At 40.5% G+C, this 26,635-nt stretch overlaps 1 protein-coding gene across 1 annotated transcript in view; it reads left to right on the top strand.

Moving 5' to 3' along the window:
• Positions 1-26,635, top strand: part of LOC136858647 (furin-like protease 1) — a 618,861-nt gene that overhangs the window by 259,386 nt on the left and 332,840 nt on the right. The window contains exon 4 of the mRNA XM_067138363.2: positions 7,518-7,646. Within this exon, the coding sequence (XP_066994464.2) occupies positions 7,518-7,646 (129 nt within the window). The remainder of the gene's footprint in view (positions 1-7,517; positions 7,647-26,635) is intronic.

A 26,635-nucleotide genomic window follows, 5' to 3' on the forward strand; every position in this document is an offset into this window, starting at 1 on the left:
GGCTCAGATGACAGGACAGTGAGCTAAGCACTCTATCCACCTTAGTGCTGAGGTTATAGACAGTGAAACCCTTTGTTTTCCAATCCTCTAACGGCATTGACGGCTTATACAGACATGGGTTCACTTTATAAAGTTGTGAGGATCTTTAGCTTTAAAAAGCGAAGACATTCGATAGGAAATATACTGTTATGGGAGTAGAACTTATGCAAAATAGATCTATAAGAAATGCAAAAAATTATCGTTGTAGGGTACGAACAGAAAAAACGTCGGCCAAGGCTTGAGAACTTTCAACGAACACCTTTACCGTCATCTTTCACTTTAGGGTACGAATGTTGTATTAACTCATTCCCTTGCCCCTCTAAATAATGGGAGTCTAGCACTTTGATGTCAGACAGCTTAAAACAACAAAAGAAACCTCCTGGCCGCTACAGCACTTACGTGACTTGGCCCAACAAGCGACTGCTGCTTAGTCCGAAGACCTACTGATAATGAGGTGATGCATGGTTAGGGAGACGAATCCTCTCGGCCAGTTTTCTTAACTTTCTAGGTCGGGGCCTCTATCTCACCGTCAGATAGCTTCTCAGTTGTTCTCTTATTGGCTGAGTGGACCTCGATCCAGCCCACATATCCAGGTTAAAAAGCCCTCACGTAGTCAGGAATCGAACCCGTGGCCTCCGTGGAAGAGTCAGGCTTGCTGTCTATAGACTGCCCCTCAAAACAACGGCCACTGATATTAATTAATCACACGAGCGTGTAGAAACGAATTACGGAGGACTGGGCTAGAACTTGACTGAATAACGAGGAATGAATTGTTCTATGGTTCACTAAGCTGCCATACATCCCACGCAAGAAGGCACAATATATTGTACGTTGCTCAAAATAATACGAAAGCAGTGGAGTGAACGCAGTTTATCTTGCACTATTGTTTCCCTCAGAAACAATTTCTGTCGCTAGCAGTTGTTCTTCTTTTCTCTTTTATTTTCTCGTCTTTCCTCCCTTTTAACAACAACTGTATTCCAGGCTGTGAGCATATCTCCAGTCATATGGATGTGTCGTCTTTAAACACAGCCAGGCACACACAGTTTTGAAAGTAGACCTCTTACTTGCGTGACACCTACAAATGAAGAAGTCGTTTTGTTACGCTACACTGTTTATAAATATTCTCGTTCTCCGGGGTAAAATAGTTCTCTGATGTCTTAATGCGTTGAGTGCATCACGAGAATTTATTTTAGGTAGTGCATTCTATCTTACTCTCGCAGACAAGGAGTAGCCACAACAGTCTGCATAGTAGTTTCTCGCCCGGTTTGCGTAGGTTCTGTTCCAGACTCTATAGAAGAATGGAACTGGTTTAAAAGTCTACACTACGGCCCAAAACGGTATACTTGAGAAGAGTAATCGGTATGTTGATAGTGGCGGTAATACGAGATCTAGACAGTCTTTCACTTTCTGGCTTCTCCCAATTACCGGCACTTCGTGTGGATTTAGCTTTGTTTACGGTCTTCCTTTTTTTGTTGCTATTTTCCTTTACGTCTTATGGCATTTGCCTGGTGTGAAAATGGGAAACCACGGAAAACCATCTTCAGGGCTGCCGACAGTGGTGCCCGAACCCACTATCTCCCGATTACTGGATACTGGCCGCACTTAAGCGACTGCAGCTATCGAGCTCGGTGTTTATGGTCAGATACCTTTCTTACGCCAACCCAATGTGGAGTGATGACTTCACTGTTGCGTGTTTCTGTGGTGGTTTGTAGTGTAATGCGTTGTAAGTAAATGAAAATGTGTATTAAGATGAACTCGCCACTGTCGGCAGCCCTGAAGATGGTTTACCGTGGTTTCCCCTTTTCACACCAGGCAAATGCTGGCGCTGTACCTTAATTACGGCCACGGCCGCTTCCTTCCCACTCCTAGCCCTTTCCTGGCCCATCGTCGTCATAAGACCCATAAGACCCGTCGGTGCGACGTAAAGCCACTTGTAAAAAAAAAAGAAAACGAATACCCAGCTTTTGAGCTAGAGGAATTAATCAGACTTCAGTAAAATTCCCGGCGCGGCCTGCGATCGACTCGAGACCTCTTGAACCATTCATTCAACCAAGGAGCCGAACAGGTAATCTAAACAGTGATTTTTCATGTATAAGTTACTTCATTTCCTGTTGTCAAATTGAGTGACTTGGACGGTCAAGCGCTGGCAGGTTAGCCAAGTTCGATTCCAGCGGAGCCCGGTGATATTTGAAAGTGCTAAAGAAAGCGCCGGATTTACCGGAACGTAAAAGAAAACTCCCGCAAAACAAAATAGTAACACTTTAGCATCTACAAAAATCATAAAAGTAGTTAGTGAGACGTAAAAGTAGACACATAATACGAATAATTTCCTGATAAGTAGGAATGTGAACGAAATGTATCTGCTGCTTTCCCAGTTCAGTTTTCTTTGTTTGTTGGAAGTGAAACTGAATCACTGTTCTTCCGACGTTTGATTAAGTAGTAGGGTGCTTTGTTTCAGAATAGCCTAATAGAAATTTCCACAATAGAGGTTAATTGTTGCACAGTAAATCCTTTCCGAAGACATGCCATGTAGCGGAGGTGAGTAGCGGGCGAGACAGAGCGCACCTAAGTTAATATTAGTCACTCGGGATAATACTAATGCTGATTACTTTTAGGGACTTAGGACATTGCAGATCGTCACCCCTCAGTACTTGACTGTGTCGAAATATATCGTAACTGTAATTATTAAGATTTTGGTAGATGCAATGGACTTAAAACTTGGTACTATTCCAGTATTTTCGTGGAGAGTTTGGAATATCCCGGAAGAAAACCTGAACTTAGTATAGCCATGTTACATTTTTTTATGTCACGGCGACACAGGTAGGTCTTACGGTGACGATCGAATATGAAAGGGCTAGGAGTGGAAAGAAAGCGATCGTGGCCTTAATTAAGGTGCCTGGTGCGAAAATGGGGAAAACGACGGAAAACCATTTTCAGGGCTGCGGACATTAGGGTCGGAACCCACTACTTCTCGAATGGAAGCTGATAGCTACGAAACCCAAACCGCACAGCCACTTGCTCGGTGTCACATCATTAAGTATTATTTATTTATTTATTTATTTATTTATTTATTTATTTATTTATTTATTTATTTATTTATTTATTTTATTTATTTATTTATTTATTTATTTATTTATTTATTTATTTATTTATTTATTTATTTATTTATTTATTTATTTATTTATTTATTTATTTATTTATTTATTTATTTATTTATTTATTTATTTATTTATTTATTTTACGCTTTTCAATGTGAATTATATCAGAAACATTTTTCAGATTTAAGAAATAGAACGGAAATATATATATTTTTTTCAATTTTTCTTTACACGCTGTTTTCGAAAAATTAACCGGTTTGGAAATATATACTAAAATTCTTATTAACTAACCCCATAGCACGACAGCCCTGAAGGGCCTTGGACTACCGAGTGACCGCTGCTCAGCCCGAAGGCCTGCAGGTTACGAGGTGTCATGTGGTCAGCACGACGAATAAAATGCTTATTAGCCCCGTCTAAATCCCCTTTTGATTTTCAATAATTTGTAACATTTTCAGTACGTCTTCTACTTAAACATCAAATTTCGTGCCAGTTTGATTTAGCATAGCCTATACTCATACAAAGAGAGAACAAAAAAGGAATATGAATAAATGAGACACCTCATTTGAGATATAAAGAAGAAACAAGTATTTTCAGAAATTTTTAAATTTATGGATGCAAAAACAATGAGAAACAGTGTAAATTCTATTATGATATACAGGTGTTACAAGAAAAGTGGACAGAACTTCAAGTAGGCCTATGGATTCCTCACATGTAGAGAAATAAGTTTACAGTATATCAGCGTGGGTCCGGTAAGACTTAGTTGCTGCGTTATTAACCCTCAAACACACGCGTATGGGGTCGAATCCACCCCAGGTCATTTTATTTCCTAGTGAAATGTACAAATAACTTTTCTGTGCTCTCCCCGCCCTTGTAGCTTTCTTGCTGGATCCCCGCAGAAAGAGTCATTCTTACTTAATCCATCTTAAAATCTCCAATTAATACAGTAATTCATATTTTACAATACAATGATATGTGGGGTGGAAAGCACCCCCACGCGTGTGTCTGCGTCCTAAGATCTGGCGCGTGTGCTTGAGGGTTAAGAATTGCAAATAGTATCAATCCACATTCAGGAAAATTTCTTTGCTGAAAAAATGTGGGACATGTGTTACATGTTTTTGTAATATGTAATACCATGGGCAGGATGAATGATGTAGGCTTGATTGTTTTAATGCTTGCGCATGGATTCCAGTACCAATGACAAATACTCCCGTGAACTTGTAATCCATGATCATTGTCCTTCACCCAACACCTCGCATTAAATATCAGCACACCGGGCGAGTTGGCCGTGCGCGTAGAGGCGCGCGGCTGTGAGCTTGCATCCGGGAGATAGTAGGTTCGAATCCCACTTTCGGCAGCCCTGAAGATAGTTTTCCGTGGTTTCCCATTTTCACACCAGGCAAATGCTGGGGCTGTACCTTAATTAAGGCCACGGCCGCTTCCTTCCAACTCCTAGGCCTTTCCTATCCCATCGTCGCCATAAGACCCATCTGTGTCGGTGCTACGTAAAGCCCCTAGCAAACAAAAATATCAGCACGTCTCCAGCAGGCCAGAGAGAAGGCGTAACCATCTACGTAGGTGGACCGAAAGATACCTTTCAAAAGAAAACCATAACGTGGTAATCAAGCATTTCTAAATCCATGTTGGGATAATTTTTCCTCCTTCTCTGCGTATTCTGAGCTCATACATTAAGTTTTGCCCACTATTTTCGTTTCATCCCTTTTTTATTTGTTTTGCTGTTGGTTTAACATCTCACCAGCAAATCGAGAGTTTAGGTCACGGAAAGATCAGAAAGGGTGAGGATTTGGAAGAAAGCGACCGTGGCCTTAATTAAGGTACAGTTCCAGCATTTTCCCGGTGTGAAAATGAGAAAATGCCTGAAATCATCTTCAGGGCTGCTGACGGTGGGATTCGAACCCACCATCTCCGAATTGAAGCACACACCTACGCCACCCTAACCGCATGACCAACTCACTCGGTCTGTTTTTTTTTTTTTTTTTTTTTTTTTTTTTTTTTTTTTTTTTTTTTTTTTTTTCTCTGGAGAAGTCTGTGAATGATATGAGCAGAATCTTGGAGAATGACTGCAGGATGGATGGATAGATACAGTAGATAGATAGGTAGATAGATAGATAGATAGATAGATAGATAGATAGATAGATAGATCAATCTAAAACACAGTAATGGAATGCAGTGGGATGAAATCAGTTGAAGCGGGAAATATGATTAGAATATGGTCCTAAAGGAACTAAGTGAAAATTGCCCCTGTAGGACAAAATTTCTGACAGCTCCACGTCTCCGAAAACTGTGAAAGGTAGTTTGTGGGACGGAAAACCAATAACATTATTTCACGTACCGGTACCACTCTCTCACTGTCGCCGAGTGAGATGGCCGTGCGGTTAGGGTCGCGCAGCTGTGAGCTTTCATTCGGGAGATAGTGGGTTCGAACCCTACTGTTGGCAGCCCTGAATATTGTTTTCCGTGGTTTCCAATTTTGGCGCCAGGTAAATGCTGGAGCTGTACCTTAATTTAGGCCATGGCCGCTTCCTTCCTGCTCCTATCATTTTCCTAACATATGTCGCCATAAGACCTATCTGTGTCGGTTCGACATAAGCAAATTTTAAATCTCTGACTGTCTATGGATCAGTGATAGGGTGTGCTGAAATTTCGGGGTAGACTGATAGGCTACTCCAGACCATTCCAAGAGGGCAGCCCCCGTGCTTGGCCCAGAGCAGCCCCGGGCTCTCAGGGCTGATAGTAAACACCGAAGGAGAGAGATGGCGAATTAGTAGAAAAGAGACAGAAGGGAGTGAGGTTCATAGATGGGACATTTTATAAGACACAGAAACAATGACAAAAATCAGGCTTTAAAAAAGTAATGCAACTAAATAAAACAGCTTTTTTTTTCTGCAACCATGACGTCACCTGACGTTTCTTTAATTTCACCGATTTATGATGTCACGGGATATTATTTAAGCAGGATGAACTTTAACCCTGTGTCCAGAGCAACTTCGGACAAACATGATCTAGTTTTACTCTTACTCAGGTTAATGACTAAGAATATGTGCTCGCAAAGATGTGTAGAGCCAAACTAATTAGCATGCCAGCGTGTGGATACGCGGAAACTCTACTTGCTCAAAGTTCTTTTAAAATACAAGTAGGTCACCTGGTAGTATTTATACTATTTTGCAAATTGTCTTATATTGAAGCTTTACCTGTTCCCTTTGATATTTGGCTGGAGCATGCACATATTTTCCAGAAAATGAGCATCATAAAATTGTAATCGATATTTCAAAAACGTGCCTCCGTAGCTCAGGCGGCCTCTCATCGCTGGGTTCCGTGGTTCAAATCCCGGTCGCTCCATATGAAATTTGTGCTGGACAAAGATGAAGCGAGACAGGTTTTTCTCCGGGCAGTCCGGTTTTCCGTCATCTTTCATTTTAGGAACACACTCCTATATAATTTCATTTCGTCTGTCAGTCATTAATCATTGCCCCAGAGGAGTGTGACAAGTTTAGACAGCTGGCACAGTTCCTACCTTCACCACTAAATGGGGCTTCATTAATTCCATTCCTGACTCGTTTGAATGATTGAAACAGGCCGTGGATTTTTCATTTTATTTTCAAAGCCTATTTTGAATTTTTAAGGGATGTATTGTATTATTAGTGTTACAATCGGACAAATCACATGGCTTAAAATGGGGAATTCTTCAACATCTTCTTCTGGTATTATTTTTTCGAACAATAAATGTCCCGTCTTAAATGCATGAATTCCATCGCACATAGCACCAATCAACACAATTTTGTCTTGCAAAGAAACAATTAAATAACTTATAAGGTCTGCAATATCGACTAAAGCGGCGAGATCAGCAATTTGGCGCATGTGTTCTTCCATTACCACCGAGCAAGTGGCCGTGCGGTTGAGGTCGCGCAGCTGTGAGCTTGCATTCGGGAGATGGTTGCTCGAACCCCTCTGTAGGTAGCCCTTCCCACTCCTAGCCCTTTCCTATCCCATCGTCGCCATGATACCTACCTGTATCGATGAGGCGTAAGGCAGAGAATAAAAAATAATTTAAAAAATATTCCATTACCACAGCCTCAGTGACAGTGGTAAGGGTCAGTCCCGGGCAGACACGGGGCAGCATCAGAGCTCCCTAGCCAACAAATGTTGGGTTGGAATGGCCTGGTTACTCAACGTGGAGTAACTGTGCTAGTTTTATATATTCACATTTCTGTATTTCCATGTACAGACCTTGTTACGCTTGTTATTATTATTATTATTATTATTATTATTATTATTATTATTATTATTATTATTATTATTATTATTATTATTCCTATGGTTGTAATGTAATCGTAGAATAATTCATTTTCTTCGTTGTTTCAGAACCGCGGGCAGGGCTTGGACATGAACGTACAGCCCGCCTGGCAACAGGGAGTAAGTGGTCGAGGCGTCGTTGTTACCATCCTGGACGACGGCCTCGAGAAAGATCACCCGGATCTCTTCCGCAACTACGTGAGTCATGTTTTTTTAACTAATCCCGATTCATTTTTTAACAATTCGTGGGATCTCCTGAATTGCATGTTTCCTTCTTATGATCTCATAGCTCTTCTAATTGTCTGAACAAGTTTCTTTTTATGTTAAAAAGAAACGTTCTGGTGCAATGACAAATCGAAATGAACAGTTCTAGAGGAATCTTTCATCTTTCTACATCCGGTATTGCATGCTGGATATTCGAACAGTTTTCATCACGTTACAGCGTGGTTTGAAGAAACTTTATTTTCGGTAGAGTTGCGATGATAAAAACATTTCAGAATGTAGTTCCACACCTCTTATAATTACATCATTAAATACTTTGATAATCATCGTCGCCTTGGGGTCCCTCTACCTCTCTTACCCTCCAAACCCCAGTCCATTGTCCTCCTTGGTAACGCATCCTCATCCATTCGCATCACATGACCGCACCGCCGAAGCGGTTATTACGTACAACTTCATTCATCAAGTTTATTCCTAACTTGGTCTTTTCCTTCTCATTTCGGATACCCTCCTGTCATTCTTCCCATCTGTTTGTACCAGCAATCATTCTCGCTACTTTCATGTGTGTTACTTGCAAGTTATGCAGAAGATATCCTGAGTCCATCCAGATTTCACTCTCGTACAGCAAATTCGCTCTGAAAACAAACCGATGTAAAGAAAGTTTCGTCCCATAGTCCGGCAGCAGCTTGTTTGCTACATGTACTGTATCTACGAAAAGGTAAGCCAAAATCTGTAATCGTTTTTGTAATGCTTTCAATCGGGGTTGTGTTAAAACCTACTAGTATATGCTAGGTATCATCATTTTCAAAATTTACCCAAGTTTAATGTAGGACGGTTCGTATTTCAATTACCTTGTACTTTAAATTGATAAATTAAAAATTTTAAATTTTAAAGTCATTTCTGCCAGACATTTGAGGAGTTTTGGAGCTTTTCGCGCTTCTGAAGTTGCCCTGTTAGAAATTTGAGGTCAATTAGGAAGGAGAATTTACTAAGGAATATTTTGTTGTACGAAACGTCTATACAGGTCGACATGCTTCCACCACGCTTAGCAATATGTCGGCTACAATTTTCATATCAGTTCCATTGTTATGCAGGGGCCGATGACCTAGATGTTAGGCCCCTTAAAACAACAAGCATCATCAGCAGCATTGTTATGCTAACGTAACCATAGTAGCAGGTCTGGGAGTAATCTATTACGCGATTTTTCGCAAACATTTCCTCAAATAATGAAGTTTCAGATCTATATTTTGAAATAAACAGTCATGTGACGGATCACTATGAAAATATTTGTGCAAAATTTTATGATATTACGCCCAGCGGTGTAGACGTGTTGTCGTTTCGAGAGAAAGACAGACACATAGATATTTATATTTTATTCACAGAGATGATTGCGCTTTGCTGCGCATTTTATTTTTCATCACTATCTTCCTACTTTATTGTGGCGTTGGCTCAGGACATTTAGATGAAAGCCCTTCTTATCGCCACACGCTGGTCATACTGAAAATCCTAGCAGACGCGGGTATTAAAACCCGGTATTGTCAGGTTGAGTCTCGAGTGGCTGGACTACTGCATCAGCGTGCAGCTTATCTTCGATAATGCTAATACCGCTGGAACCGTCCTGGTTCATACTGGGTTCTGTCCTCGGTTTTGAAGTCAGGTGCCATGTCCGACGTCGCGTGCATTTTCAGAGGAAATGTCCACACTTGGATCCAACAGAATTTGAACCTTGGCTATCCGGGAGGAAAGCCAATAGCAAAACCATTGCTCTATTTACCTTGCAACATAGACGTAGGATTTTTTAATTAGAAAGGCATAGCGTTTATCTCGCCCTACATACTAGTCGTGGGCAACCCTGGACAGAAGAAGCAATGTATAGTTCATAGTTTACAACTTACCTTCAGGAATTTTAGCACCCTTCGTGGTTCACCTTGTGTTAAATTTGATAGTTTGGTTATCAGAGACTAATAATAATTTCGTGTGGTTATTGCTAGCTTGATGCAGCTCTTGTAAGGCAGACCATCCGACAAGAGTGGGTTGCACCTGCCAAGTATGTATAAGTGCGTGCGTTGTCGAGCATAGTGTTGTGAGTGGTGTGTGAGTTGCACGTATGTTAGGGACCGCACAGACACCCAATTACCAAGCTAAGAGAATTAGCCGGTTTTGGAATTAAAATCCCTCGACCCGACAGGGAGTCGAACCACCGGGCCCTCCAAACTAAAAGCTATTACACATCAGACACTAATGAGATTAATGAAAACAGAGGAGGAAATTAGAAGGAATGGTCATATAATGTAACAAACTAAAATTGCAGGAATATTGTAATCAAGATGACATTTGTTTTGTCATATATCTACAGGACATAGAGGGAAGAGATACGTCGCTTACCCATCAGATCTCGACTACCTTAGCCTTGATGGAACATGCGAACTTGATATCATGTGTATGACACTCTACCTTTGATCCGCTGAGGCAGATAGAATAAATTGTTGATTTTCCTTCATCCTAAATCTGGTGCAACGTTAAAAATCAGAAATTAAAATTGTAAAATTTTGTGAGATTTCTGCTAATGAAATTCAAACTCCTCTTCCCGGATTCGATATTAACTCGGAATTAGTTAATCTTTCTCTCTTATAAAATTAAGCTAATACAAAGAAGACTACATTCAACCCCAAATCATTTGACCGGCAGAAATCGTCTTCCTTTCTTCGTTTTGAAGAGTGGAAAAGTGGTAGGTTCCCTAGGCAGAGGGAGATGAAGGACTTCAACTAACGATGGCTGAATTAAAGCTGGTTAACGCAAACACACTTCAATATAAAAGCTCCTAAGGAACTTAGGACCGAAGAGAAAATCAATTCCAATTTCCAAGTCATTTGATTTCCAGTTGCGTGACTAAAAAAGAATAAGTAGCTAGGTAATGTGGCACACTGACGTGCGTTTAATGCGCAGAGCAAATGATTGTCCCCTGTAGTCTTGAAATTCCTAGAAATGTCTGCTTTGTGAAATAACAATATTTAAAACAATACGTTAAAATACTATTTCACGTTCTGATTTAGTTATTATCGACATATCGTCCTCTTGGTGTTCCATGACACGCCTCTGATGACTTCTTTGGGGCAATAAATTAGTTACTGCCCTCCTTCTTTCCAAGAGTAGGGGTTCGATCCTGGCTGAGATCAGTGTTATTTGAGATTGTTTAAATGCGGCAACTTCGAGTCATGGTACGTTAAAACTCCTGTGCGACGGAATTCTGAACTCCGGGCTGTCTGAAAATATATTCCGAATTAAAGGACCATAAGTAAAAATAACCATAAACAGTACATCTCCAAAAGACTTGGAAGTAGGAATACCGTGTGTTAGAATCTCGGAGCTGTTATTGGATTTCCTAAATACTAGATACTCATTTTTCTCAACATCCATTCCAGGTAAATTAAGAGATAGAATTGCATTCCAGTTCTCGAGCAAATATCTCCATTATCTGGTCGTACAGAATTACAACTACACACTGTACCATTACAGACTCTCAACAATATAGGTTACTGAATTTTTCGAAGTAATTAAATTCACTTAGTAAACAAGACTGATACGCGTTGGCAATTCATAAGACATTCGATTCCTTTTGAACAGTATCAACGAAGTAAGCAAGAAGTTTGATATTTAAATGAAACATTCAGAAAAGAGTCATGTTATTAAGCTAGTAGAATATCACGAACTCAGTTAACTCTTTAGCACTATTGAAAGTTTGTCAACATTTCTAGAACCTTTTTTTATTTTTTTTATTTTATTTTATTTTATTTTATTTTATTTTATTTTATTTTATTTTATTTTATTTTATTAGCTTTCTGAAAATTATCAAGGCTGCCACAAGAACAACACATAACAAAGACAAATAATAAGGTTATACTAGGAAAATAGTAGAAGGGATTAAGGACAGTAAGACGTTGTTACATAGCATATAAGTGATTTCGTAAAATGGCTAAGGCAAGAATGGGATTCGGTTGTAGAAATTAAAACAAAAAGCAGCATCACAAGATGTGTGTTTCCCATTTCAAAACATCTTGTGCGAAACAATGACTTTCAATTCGAAACACGGCATATCATGCACAAAAATATCTTTATAAAAGTTTTGAGAAAATATTTACATTTATTATTCATAGTCAAACTTTCATAAACTCTATATTTTATTTAAAACAATTAATCTAGTAACCCTCGTTCTTCAAGAAGGTAGATGCAGTATATCAACAAGCAAGGCCTGTGTAAATTAGTTGTGAGATATAATCGATAAATAACAAAACACGCAAACTATATTCAATTGTATACTTTTAGGTTTCTTCTGTACTTCAACAGAAATGTAAGACGATAGGCACAGATAGTCTAATAAACACAAATATCGGGCGAGGCAGTTAGAGGCGAATTGTTGGCATGGTGTGAACTTGTAATATTGCCCAACAGGTGGCAGCACAAGGCCGACGTCAGTTTTGAGCAAACACCAAGCGAGTTGGCCGTGCGGTTAGGGTCGCATAGCTGTGAGTTTGCATTCGGGAGATGGTGGGCTTGAATTCCACTGTTGACAGCCCTGAAGATCGTTTTCCGTTGTTTATCATTTTCACACCAGGAAAATACTGGAGCTGTACCTTAAGGCTACGGCCGCTACCTTCCCAATCCTAGCCCTTGCGTCGCCGAAAACCTTAGATGTGTTAGTGTGTCGACAAACCACTAGCAAAAGAAAACATTTTGAACAAGCAAATCTGCCCATTTCAGGTTCAAATTCTATTAATTTATTTCAAATAATTTGTCAATAAAATTACGAGGCGTGTCTGGAAAGTAAAGATACGAAGGCCAGTATGCATTCACGTAATGTTTGTCGACAAAAATTTCATTGTAAATGAATTACCAGTATGATACACACTTGACTTCCCAACTTTGTTGTCGCCACTGTTCTAATACTTACTTAGTCTGGGTAGAAGATCCTGTACCCCAGAGTCAAAAGTCTGCCGCCTGCCTCTTCACTTCAACTACGTCTTGACTTAACTTGTAATGGTCGTCGAATCTTTGTCGGCCAAGTGTTTCTTCAGGTAAGGAAAGATCATAAACGTCTACTGCTCAAGAATATCGGTCCTTCTCCAGAGAATTCTCGACACCTCTTTGTCTATTCATAATGTTCGCACAAATATCAACAATTTCCCAGTGGATTTTCCCTGGACGCTCAATTGCTGCGATAAAGAAATATTTGTAGGGAATCTGGATTGGCTCAGGCATTTCCAACACGTGTTACTCTAACAAGACTCGGCCTACCACTGCCGGATGAACTCGAGGGGAAAGCAAAAGAGTCATGTTCAAAGCCAGTGTAGATACAGTAAGCATTACAAATGTACCTTTCAGTCTGTTTGTAGGTAAGGTAAGGGTTATTCTGCCCCAAGGCAGGTCCGAACCTCCGCAGAGGTGTTCCTGAGCCGGAGTTTACGTGCGGTAAGGTGGCCAGTTCCTTTCCGCTCTTCCATTCCCTTACCCCCCACCAACAGCGCGTGGCAACCCATCCGATTCCTGACCACGCCCAATGTTGCTTAACTTCGGAGATCTCACGGGATCCGGTGTTTCAACACGGCTACGGCCGTTTGCTAGTCTGTTTGTGATGTACATTTATTTACCGGACACTCCTCGGATTATACGTAAAATTTGCCTGTAAACAAGGGCTTTGTGAGAGTATGAAGCCTTTCTTTCTTGGCTTCATAAGGAAAATGACACTGTAATAAATTTTTCACGAATGCATTTTGGTACCAATGAGGAATTCTGGAGAGACACGTAGTCCTGGGGTTCACTCAGTCAGCTCCAGAAACGAGTACTAGGCGTCCAGGTGTAGAGGTAACAACTCTTTCTTATAGTTTAAGTTTATGTATAGTAGAAGGCAATTTAGTGGCAGTCGTTGTCTTCCTCTTCATCAAGGGGCTTCGTGGCCGATGCTAAAATGGCTTTGTCTTCTATATCAATATAGAAAGTAGATGCATGTAATACATGTGGATTTTCTAGATTAACTTGTTTCTTTTTCAACGGAACTGAAAACATTTTTTCACGTGAAACGCAATGTAGATTAAGTTATACTCTGATGGACAAAGAAGGAAGTCGTGTATGTTGATTAAACCCACATTGCTGAACTGTGTGGGAGCGCTAAGGTCTCTCTGTTATCACGAGATGACTTTAATTAAGGAATCCTCGTCTTCCCGCAGTTCGTCGAATGAAAACTCTAAGATCTCGCTCTCTAGCGTGTGCTTCAAATCGATCATGAGACAGCCGACTGGATCACAACATCAAAGACGGCACGGGTTTTAGTTACTTGGGAAAGCCAGTCGAGTGAATATTCTTCAAATGAATCTTGTGGGATCAGTTGATGTTACTACTTACCTCTTCGCATAGAGAATTCCACTAGAACAGTTCTTGTTATTACAAAAATATAATTCCCTGCATTAAGAAGCGACCACCTGTGTAATACAGCTCGTACGTATTCACCGTCTTCGTTCAAAGCGTGGAATCTAATCTTAACATACTTTGTTGGATTTTCGAAATGCATAACTGCTTCCTATGAAGCCGAGTGCTGAAATTATCTCTTACTTTACGACAGAAAGTGCGGTTTTCAGCAACATCCATGTTTGAAATGTGATAAATATAAGTATTTAAACTTCCAAGATCGTGTATGGGAACCTAACTTGCGTAGTAATGATGTCGGGGAGCAGGAGTTATTATATACTATATTTTAGCTTCCGTACTCTTCCTTGAATGAAATTAAATTCAAGGAATCGCACAAGAACGCGTTAGTCCGGCTCCTTGGCCAGATGGTCGCCGTACCGACCTTCGATTGTGAGAGCTCCGGATTTTATTCCTGGGCCTTAATTTAGATACAGCTTGGCGTGAAACACGGAACCATGGAAAACTATTTTCAGGACTGCCGATAGTGCGGTTCGAACTCACCATCTCCCGATTACAAGCTCCCAGCACCGTGCTCTGAGCCGCATAGCCATTTCGCTCGGTCTGGGTTTCCGTTTTAATATACTTTGATTCACCTGCACACAATCACCACAGAAAACTTGAAATATTGTATACATCCTTCTGCATAGAGTTGGCGTCAGGCGGTAAAACTCCAATAAGTCAGAAAAGAAAGGCCAAGAATAGTAAGAAGACACAAGAACAAGGTACTGGTAACGTATCGTAGTTCTTCAGCACTTCGCCTCCTAACGATAGTTTACGGATTGAATGCCAGGAGCGCTTGAATACTAGGAACGCGAGTCAGTAGATCCACTGGCACATTAAAGAAATCTGGAATCTCTTAAAGCTGACACTTCTTTCTTTTTGTTAAGAATGAAGCCATGTTTTCCAGCGTTGACTGAAAAACCTTTATTACATTTAACTTCTTCTTCTTCTCTTTTTCTATATTATTATTATTATTATTATTATTATTATCATTATTATTATTATTATTATTATTATTATTATTATTATTACCGAGTGAGTTGGCCGTGTGGTTAGGGGCGCACAACTGTGAGCTGGCATTCGGGAGAAAGTGGGTTCGAACTCCACTGTCGGCAGCCCTGATGATGGTTCGTGGCTTCCCATTTTCACACTTGGCATATGCTGGGGCTGTACCTTAGTTAAGACAATGGCCGCTTCCTTCCCACTCCTAGTCCTTTCTTATCCCATCGTCACCTTAATACCTATCTGTGTCGTTGCGACGTAAAGCAGACTGTATTATTTTTATTTTTTGTTTGCGAATTGACCTCTTCGAATCACGCTAAAATTTAATTTTTCTTTGTCTGAAGTTTCCCCTTCCTCCAGTGCTCCTACATATGGGCGCTATGCTGTTTCTTCTGTTCATCCGTCAAGGTTCTTCTCGTCTTTGTAGTTCTTTCGACTTGAAACCCTTCCAAATGTATTATTATTATTATTATTATTATTATTATTATTATTATTATTATTATTATTATTATTATTATTATTATTATTATTATTATTATTATTATTATTTCGATCTTGATAAGCTGTGCACTACGAGATGTAACTTCGTGATTTTCTTCCTCTCCTTGCATTCCTGTCTTTCCAGTATATCATTATTCTTCCACTATGTTCCCTCCTTTCCTCCGTCCAGGCAGCATTCCTTTGTTTCTTCTCTTTATTAGTACTGTCACGGTCGGTCCACAGGTGGTGGGGAAAGAGACGGCAGGGCCGTGGAGCTGGACGAATAAAATGACCACATAAAGGAAAATCTTGATACATTTGGTCTCTCTTTCTTCTTTCTTTAACAAGCAACAATAATTTAGATAACACAGATGGATGATCGATTAATCTTAATAACAATTGGTAACAACATTTGTAACTTTATAGCACGCCGAATCTTTTCGGAGCTTCTTTAATAACCAGGGATAATTGAACTGCCATTTTCCAAGGCCTACCCGTGTTCTCGTACCAGTATAAATCCTATTGAACACTCAGTGGCCTTTTGTTTGCAAGGGAAGTCAATGACAATACAACAGGGAAATCCCCTAAGTAAACAAGTGCTAAGCTCATGCTACAATCTAGCCCAAGAACAAGTTAAATTCCGAAAAGAGATCAGAAATTAAATTTGGTAAATAGGGGATGTTGAAACCACGCAAGCGATCCCATGACGCTTCGTAGCGGTAAACCCACTGATCTCTATACATGGATCGCTGATGGCAGGTCTCCGCTGCAGGAGAAAGTACGCCAAGTTGAACGCGCGGTTCGCCATGTTGGCGTACCCAACCTCGAGCTCTCCTTATGGGGAAGCAATGATAATATAGTCAATTTTAAGTCGCAATTAATGGCGCATTGGAATAATTAAAAATATAGAGACATGTTCACTCAAAGCATAAGGACATTGGGATCACTGACACGTCATTCCGAGGTCAGTAAATCTCCGGGATAGCAATAAACATGAGTGTATAATAACGGCCGGCAAATATTAACTTAGATGCTGAATACATGCAATTAGCGATCGGTAACACAATACGAGTGAAAACCAGTTTCTGGAAACATTGCTGTAAATTGTATACATGTATGCAACGAAATTATGCATTCTTAAAATGATGTACCTATAAACGTAGCTCAATATACAGGCCTAGATTCGACATATCGTAATCGGTGCTTGATAATGAATTTCTGTTTCCTGTTTCCAAGAAATAACGCGCATATTATCAAATTAAAATATCATTGAAGCAAATGTACACATTTGTAAAACCAGCAAATATTCAAAACTAGTCAATATATCACATTACCTGCAGCTTAATGTACTATTACAGACCTCTTTAATTAAATTCAGCTAGCAAGGCGATATTGATGGTCATCATCAGAAATATGTAACACCAATTAAAAGAGTCCCAAATACCACGAATAGTATAATGGAATAGCCCCAAACACCCACCACACGTTTCCTTCTCCCACCACTCCAGTGTCTGAAACCCATAATTATTACTGATGTAAATAAGGTCTAGAATTCCTCCAGACTTCATTTTCTAAGATTGTTATAAGGTCACGTCAATTATTTCATCGAAACCGTCAGTTTAATTATGAGAAATATATATATATATATATATATATATAAGTAAATCTTTACTTGCAGTTAATGTTCAGTAAAATTGAAAACAGTTGGCTGTACATCACTTCTAAGGTGTACAGTTTGTCCATTTCTATCAAAGCAGTCTTCCTCTAAGTGATCCGAGCAGAGAACAGCTGTTTTAGAAGGCTCCCAATTCTCCCGCCTGATACTCCTAATCGATGATCTTAGATGTTCGGGTCTCGAGAAAGGAAACCTACAAAAATTAATTGCCATTTTGCTCCCGGAATATGCGAAATAAGATACAATAAACCTAAAACTCAAAACACTACCCTAGGAAGATTCTTATGTACAGTATAAAACTCCCCGAGCCGGGCTGAGTGGCTTAGATGGTTAAGGCGCTGGCCTTCTAACCCCAACTTGGCAGGTTCGATCCTGGCTCAGTCCGGTGGTATTTGAAGGTGCTCAAATACGACAGTCCCGTGTCGGTAGATTTACTGGCACGTAAAAGAACTCCTGCGGGACTAAATTCCGGCACCTCGGCGTCTCCGAAGACCTTAAAAAAGTAGTTAGTGGGACGTAAAGCAAATAACATTATTATTAAAACTCCCCGATGAAATGATTTCTCCTTCTGCTGATCGGTTCTGTTTGTACATCCATAAGCTGAATACTGCGGTATGTTAATACCCCGTAGAATGTTTCTTCATTCATATTTCAGATAAGCACATACATATTTAAATTTAATCTTGTAATTCACAAGCATACTACAAAGCAACGAACCTAAATTCGTAAAATACACTACTATTTACTTTGCAATAACACAGCACAGAACACTCGTGAAACTACAATCAAGAGGCCTGGCGTCACTGAACTAAGCATAAACAAAGCAAGCGCGCTCCTCGTGGTCTATTGCACCATGCGCTCGCTGCCATCTTACTACGCCATTCATCTTCTATTCGGCTTACTGCTACCCAAGCTACCAGCCATCCAGGTATAGAGATCAGTGGGTAAACCCTATTGGGGCACGAGCCCAAGAGAAGCAGAGGATAAACCCATACTACCTTGTGCCTACGAGAAAATTATTTAACAGCAGAAAATGGAAGAAGGGGTTACATTTGGAAATCCTATTGAAAAAAAAACAATGTAAAGAAAAGGGAAACGAGGGTCCACAGTAGTGCTTCCTTTTAAGACACGGCACCCATTAGGGTGGTTACATTCACTGCTTGAAGAAACCAGAAAACTTACATAATAAAAAAATAAATTAAGTTAATAAAATTCCTACATTAAAACCGAAGCAGGTACCGGTACGGCACTACCCTAAACTTAACATTCTAATGGTTGGAGAAAAACTATCCGTCAGCCACTGATGGTTTATAGAGTTACTTGTTCAGGACGTAGAAGCCTGCGTAGGTTGCCCCAACACGCCAGCTGTTTTAAGCGAGGTCGAACCTCAGTCGTTGATGCATAAGTCAAGGCAATCTTTAGCAGGGATGAAGCAGTTCCTACGATAATGCCAGGTTGGCATTATATTGGCTGAAGAGAGCATATTATTATTATTATTATTATTATTATTATTATTATTAGTATTATGTTCAAATCCAGGTGGAACCCAGATTGTACTTTTACCTGATGAATCTCCCACTGAAACTCAAAATTATTCTGGATGGCTCCAGTAAGCCTCGAGATAGTAGGGATAAAATATCAGAAAGCATGTTTCATTTTTACTAGCGGTTTTAATGTCGAGCTAAATACTGATAGGTTTTCGTTGACTATGGGATCGGAAAGGACTAGGGCTTGGGAAGAAGCGGCCATGGCCTTTATTAAGGTACAACCCCTGCACTTGTCTGGTGTGGGAATATGGAGGATCATCTTCATGCCTGCCGATGATTGTCGTACAGCGAAGACCAGCGTTGTCGAAAACGGCCACTGGTAGCTTCCGCTCTCGTTTTGTCACAAGCGTGTGACCTCTGTTTGTGCCTCAAGTTTGAAACTCGGTCCTCTCACCACACCACTTGTTAGACATCAGTGAGTGCTGAAAAAGCACTGCCTGAGAAAGCACTAAAACTATGATTGCCCAGCAAGTGGCTGCGTGGTTTGAGTCACGTACCTGTCAGCTTGCATTCGAGAGATGGTGGGTTAGAAACCTACTGTCGGAAGCCCTGACGTTGGTTATCCGTGGTTTCCCATTTTCACACCATCCAAATGCTGGGGATGTACCTTTATTAAGTGCACGGTCGCTTTCTTCCTGATCCTAGACCTTTCCTATCTTATCGTCGCCATAAGATCTGTCTTTGTCGGTGCGACGTAAAAGACAAAAATGCGGTATGCTATTTATTGTTGCTGTAATAATAATAATAATAATAATAATAATAATAATAATAATAATAATAATTGTGGTGATCAGTATGTGTTTCTGTATTTCGGTTTCACATTTCATCATCCTTTACCTCTGTATCCTATTATTGCATTTATTGGATAAAAATACGTTACAGTCTAATCCATAATTTTGGATGATATTTGGTTTCCTACTTTTGTTATTGTGCACCGCCGGCTCCATGGCTAAATGGTTTGCGTGCTGGCCTTTAGTAACAGGGGTCCCGGCTTCGATTCCCAGCACGATCGGAAATTTTAACCATAATTTGTTAATTCCACTGGCACGGGGGCTGATGTATGTATCGTCTTCAACATCATTTCATCCTCATCACAACACGCAGGTCGCCTACGGGAGTCAAATCAAAATATCTGCATCTGGCGAGCCGAATTTGTCCTCGGACACTCCCGGTACTAAAAGCCATACGCCATTTCATTTCCTTGTGCTCCAAGTACAAGGAATGGTATATTTTTACAAATTTTGGAAATTTATCTTTGGGAAAATAAACTGTTCATAAACACGTCTTTCAATAAAATGTGTGACGCTTAGTTACCTAGCAACCGTGCTTACTGTGATGTGAAGTATTGATGGATGGTCATGACACAGATCCTGTGCAGCTCTCTTTATACAGATCCATGGCCTCTGCAGCTTTCAAGGCAGGCCTACTGTTGTTGGGTAACATATTTTGTTGCGTGACACTATTTCGTTAAACAAATTTTCGGATGACCCTTAGCTTTGTAAGACATATTTATTTCAGAAAGTTTGGAACAAAAAACCGAACCCCATGGCACTATAGCCCTTGAAGGGCCTTGGCCTACCAAGCGAACGCTGCTCAACCCGAAGGCCTGCAGATTACGAGGTGTCGTGTGGTCAACACGGCGAATCCTCTTGGCCGTTATTCTTGGCTTTCTAGACCGGGGTGGCTATCTCACCGTCGGATAGCTCCTCAGTTCTAATCACGTAGGCTGAGTGGACCTCGAACCAGCCCTCAGGTCCAGGTAAAAATCCCTGACCCCGCCGGGAATCGAACCCGGAGCCTCCGGGTAAAAGGCAGGCACGTTACCCCTACACCACGGAGCCGGCTCAAAACGTTTGGAACAGAGTAAAATTTTACAATGGGACAAAGCCATGTGTTCGTCAAAATACAAAACTGTAACTGCTGCACTGCTGTAGTGGGTGTCTACTCGCTGAACCTGCTGATGTTGTGTCATCTGCCTTGAAATTGCATACTTCTGGTGGCATTTGAGCTTGCCATAAGTGGTGTTGCCAACTAAATCTATCAGAAATTATTATTATTATTATTATTATTATTATTATTATTATTATTATTATTATTATTATTATTATTATTATTATTATTATTTCTGAGGTATTGGACGTAATTGATCTATTTTTGTCGTTGAGTGAGCTACTACCCAAATGTTTGCCTGGAGTGAGTGAAAGACGCCTGAAGAGAGCAGTCTCTGAGAATTGTAGGCCTACTCGTAATCTCCGAATGGTAAATCAGATTTAGATTTGAAGGTTTTAATGCACATCCTATATTCTAAAATATAATCATTTTATTCTTCTTGAAAGTTTAAAGAAACTATACCTCGGTTTTTCATAAAAAAAAGAGGTTGCCACTTAAGGATCCGAACTATAATTATGCTATAGCTGAGCACTTTCTTTTCTGTTCGTGGTCTGGTTCTGGACACAACAGAGGTTTGGAGCTGGATACTGTATTTAAATGTGGCAGTGAGTCCCGTGTCCTTTGTGGGGAAGTCATCAGCAATGTTTCCCGGATGCAATCAAGGAGTTAACGAAGCGGACAGCGTACAGCGTACAACACCCACCGAGGGCTTTGTCCGTGTGTGTATGTGACAGAATATGAATAGAAATGACCAGTAGGGATATTACTTTCAATGACAGCCTAACGCAGGCTTCATCATATGTCTAATTGGGACTAGGCTGGCAAAATAGTTCGTTACCGCTAAGGGAGTGGAGCTCCAGAATTAGGGAATGAGGAGAAATCCATGTAGAAACGTTTTCTGACTCCTTGGCTGAATATTCAGCGTACTGACATTGGTTTCCGAGTACCGCGGGCTCGATTTCCAGCTAGCTCGGATATTTTAACTGCTTGTGGTTAATTCCTCTGACTCGGGGACTAAGAGTTTGTGCTTATCTTAATACACTTCTCTTCATCTACATACCGCATTACCACACACCATAAAAACACACAACAATGAATAAATGCCGCCACATAGGTTTGGCGTTAGGAAAGGCATCCGCCATTAGAATTGCGATAACCGCCGTAAATTGAGTAAATGCCAGGAAGAATTAATCATGTAGAAAAGTTGAGATATGACGTGCCATCCTGTGAATCCGTTCCTTGGCATCTGAGAATGGTATCAGATACCGAAGAATTCTCACATGGTACACACTGCGGAAATCCAGTGTAAGTAGGAATGTGGAAATACCAGACACAATCGAATTCTTCGAAAATTTAGTTCACTTTCTGACAAAAAAATCTGTCGGCTGAAAATTTGAAGTTCATCGCGTACAACCTCGACTGAAAGGAAGGAATAAATTATCAGAGGGAATTCTTGACAATACACGAACGTTTACCTGGTGCACTTGTATACTAAACATTATGCTATCAATTGCCATCCCACCTACAATTCATTCATCTTGACGAGACGCCAAATAAGTTCCAAACCCACTTCCATGAAAGCCCAATTTAGTTCATTTTCTCAGAAGACAGGATTTTCGCATTACAGCTACCTTTTACTCGTTCTTCCAACACGAGCTGGCTATTTACAAAAAGCATTACCCTTAACTCAACCTTTTCTGTCTCAGACATCTGCTACATACCAGGCTAAAGATCACCATTTTTATAAGTGACAAAATTGCAATATATAAATTGTGCATTCAAATTATTATTTTTTCTTGTTTAATTTACGTCGCACTGATACAGGCAACCGAGACAGGGCAGCATAGGACCGGGAAGGAAGCGACTGTGGCCTTAGTTGTGGTGCAGCCCGAGCATTTGCCTGGTGTGAAAATAGGAAACCACGGAAAACCATCTTTAGGGTTGCGGACAATGATGTTCGAACTAGAGCTGAGAATCAGGTCATATGACTGGTGTATGCTATACCGGTCTTGGAGCGATCGGAAATGTCATAGATCCGGTCGAACATTCGTGTCGGTAGATTGAATGGCATGTAAAAGAACTCCTGTGAGACAAAATTCCGGCATCTCGGCGTCTCCAAAACCCGTCAAAGTGTTACTGGAGGATCAGGACTACTAAAATAAGGATAGGAATCAACCCTGTAACTTGTAACTTTCTTCTGGAATCAACTGGAAGGAAGTGCGTAGTGCAATTTTACAACCATAATTTTATCAGATAGGAGTCTCCAAGGTCATACTGCTTAATTTTACCTACATTTTATTTTCGAATGACGACAGGAGTGAAGTATATTATAGGCTATTCGTGAAAACTTTACCTCAGATATTCGACGGATGTTGGCATCCCATGACGCCTAAACACTGAAAAAGTAAGTTTCGCAACATAATTGTGACTTGAAATGAGACCCCACTAGGTTTTGAGACATTTCTAGGGACGTTTGGTACGCAAACCTCGCTAAAACGACATAATGTTCCTTTCACCTCTTCAATCTGCTTGGAAATCCCAAAGTTAAGTTTACAGTTCATATTTCTCAGCATTATATAATAGTTTGTACAGTCGCTGAGAAGAAAAAAATGAGTGCAGGGTATTGTATAATTCCTCGCAGGTACACTTTTCTAAGAAATACTTGAGCATATAGATATAACATTTGTTGTGGGTAAGCACAGGAATTTTACCTTTTTTGCTTTACGTCACACCGACACAGATAGGTCTTATGGCGACGATGGGACAGAAAAGGGCTAGGAGTGGGAGGGATGTGGCCGTGGCCTTAATTAAGGTACAGCCCAGGCATTTGCCTGGTGCGAAAATGGGAAACCACGGAAAACCATCTTCAGGGCTGCCGACAGTGGGGTTCGAACCTACTATCTCCCGAATACTGGATACTGGCCGCACTTAAGCGACTGCAGCTATCGAGCTCGGTTACCTATTTGTAAGGTGAACTCTATTTTGATAGCGGACTGCGTGGCTCAGACGGTTGAGTAGGTTCGATCCTGACTCAGTCCGGTGGTATTTGAAGATGCTCAGATACGTCAGCCTCGTGACGGTTGATTTACTGGCATGTAAAATAACTCCTGCGGGACAACATTTTGGCACCTTGGCGTCTCCAAAAACCGTCAGAAGTAGTTAGTGGGACGTAAACACAATAACATTATTATTATATTTTGATAATAACTAAAATTAAGTCTGATCAAATATTACATGCGAGGCACATACAATACCAACACACTATACACTGTGTTCTTCACGCGGCTCTTTATTTTTCCACATAGTCTTCATGGTGATTGAGGCACTTGTCTAACCGTCGGGTAAGTTTTCATATACCACTGATGTAAAATATGGTGCACCAAGCGAGTTTGCCTTGTTGTTAGGGAACTTGCATTCGGAAGATAGTGGGTTCGAACCCCCATAGTCAGCAGACCAGAAGATGGTTTTCCGTGGTTTCCCATTTTCACACCAGGCAAATGTTGAAGCTGTACCTTGATTATGACCACGGCCGCTTCCTTCCCACTCCTATCCCTTTCCTGTCCCATCGTCGCCATAAGACCTATCTGTGTCGGTGCGACGTAAAGCAACTTGTTAAAAAGAAAATAAGAGTGGTAACTTGACCGCTGAGCATTCCACTGTTGTTACTGAGGTAAAAATTGATTTAAAATCTACGTCCACTAAGATGTTTTTCTTATAGCCGGAAATATATGACAATCACTTCTCTGCTATGCCGATTGTTGTAGATCTGCCACTCCGCACGCAGTCAGCTGTTATCACTCTCGCGATTCGAAATTCGGAGCACCAATTTGCCACACTCCGACCACGCGTTCGCCATAGACTTCCACCAAGTGACAATGAATTTCCGCAGGTGGCACATTCTTCGCGTTTTGAAATCGAGTAACAGCACAAACTTCCTGCTTGGATCTCTGCTCCATTCGATCGCTTACCTTTAACTGTTTTCTGTTACCAATATGGTAGTGCAAAGTGCGAGTGCTTACAAGGAATTTAAAGGTGGTGGCGGTATAAAACTAAAGAGTGGCAACAATTTGAAGAAAACTGCAGTCTCTTGAACTTCGGTTTGCAATAGAACGTAACATATTTTAAAACAACGCAACACCAATCTTGAATTTACCGTGTTCACTCACTGAACTCATTGCAGGTTCAAAAGGGCTTCATTCCTAAGATTAGTCCCTGGTAACTGCCACCTTTTCCGTTGTTCGTAAAGCAAGCAGCGCAACACATAACAAATTGCTGCAACTTGATATGCTAAATAAAATATTGCGTCCCGTGTTCCGCTACATGGAGCTGTCCGTATTGTGTATCGATCTGGGCTCGCTAATGAATATCAATGACTTGCCCTACTAAAATATACCTTGTCGAGTACATGTACAAAATAATTTTATTATACCTTTAACAAGTATTTAATAACAATGTACTGTCGGATGTGTCCACACTGCTTTATCTGTGCGACATATTTTGAAATTTACTGCTCTCAGAAATATATACTGCATATAAATTAATGAGTAGTAGGTTGCCAGAATAATTTCCTGAAGGAACATGATCTCAACAGTCCTCTACACTTTAGACTGGAACGTTGCGGCGAATTCCTAAACGACACGTATTACTCATATTTTGTTTTCTTCCTCTCTCCCATTCTCTTTCGTTCATAGTTCCTATTGGCTACGTCTCGACTAATCGAGAATACACATCTTGCCACCATGTGACGTTTTTTATTAAAAATTCTATCCCAAACCGTAGTATTTCGAACTCAGGATCTCTGAGTTTAGACTTTAGCGTCTTGTCCACTACTTCATCGCCTCTACCCTTACGCACCTAATGCTGCTCCTAATTCTTAGTAGGGAAAGCATGGTCAGAAAACGGGTAGGGGGGGGGGGGAGTTCTGAAAATACATACAAAAACGTGCTAAAAAGGTTTTTATGAAGTCTCTTTATTAAGATTTATACCAGTTAAATGAACTTCCTTTATCCCATTTACTGGGTGCCAATAATTATAAACTTTTTATATTGGATTAAACACAATATTTCAGTGCTTTTACAGCACGTCGCTGGCGCTTTGTGCTGAGTAAATCGCTATATATTATAGAGAAACTCCTCTCGACACCTGCGGAAACAATTGGAGCAAATATTGCCAGCACTCGTAAAGGGAGTTCAGTCAAAGTTGCAAAGGTTTGCACATCTGCATTGTTCCTCAAATATAATTCGAATTTGTCTTTAGCAAATCCATAACCCACCAGGTTGTCCCTAACACCAATTTCTTCCACTGTTCCTCCCTCTAATACCTTCTTCTTCCAAACTATGAATTACGTCGGGCAAATACTTGTAGCCATGCACTGCAAAAAGTTCCAACACTAACTATTTGTTAATTTATTGTTGGACTTGCTTAATGGCTGCTGCGCCCGATGAGTGTAATATGAAGCATTTGACTTTATCAGAGTTTTTGCATCTTATCCAAATACCCCACCTTGTGGTGACAGGAAACTGCGGAGAGTGAAGTCCAGTCACGTCTTGGCACAAAATTTAGCGGCTGTGAGCTTTCTCGAGAATCCTCTTCAGAGCAGCACTGAAGTCATTTACTCTGCTGTAATCCTCCCTGATACTTTCACAAACACGGTGTAGTACATGTGCAATGCATGTCACATGGCTGAGGTTGGGGTACTTGCCCTTCAGTTGTTGGAAAGCTGGAAGCAAGTAGCGTGCTTGATCAGTCACCACAACTCTGACTTTTTGGTATTGTATGCCCACTGGCCATATGTTCATACATGAGTCATTGAATGATTGCATTATTGTGGAGGCATTTGTCTTCTCGAGTTTGTACATTTAAAAAGCATAGGTTTCACCCATTCACCAGATAATGGAAATACCTGCACATTTAAA

This window comes from Anabrus simplex, chromosome 1 (assembly GCF_040414725.1).
Source record: "Anabrus simplex isolate iqAnaSimp1 chromosome 1, ASM4041472v1, whole genome shotgun sequence".
NCBI classification, from domain to species: domain Eukaryota; kingdom Metazoa; phylum Arthropoda; class Insecta; order Orthoptera; family Tettigoniidae; genus Anabrus; species Anabrus simplex.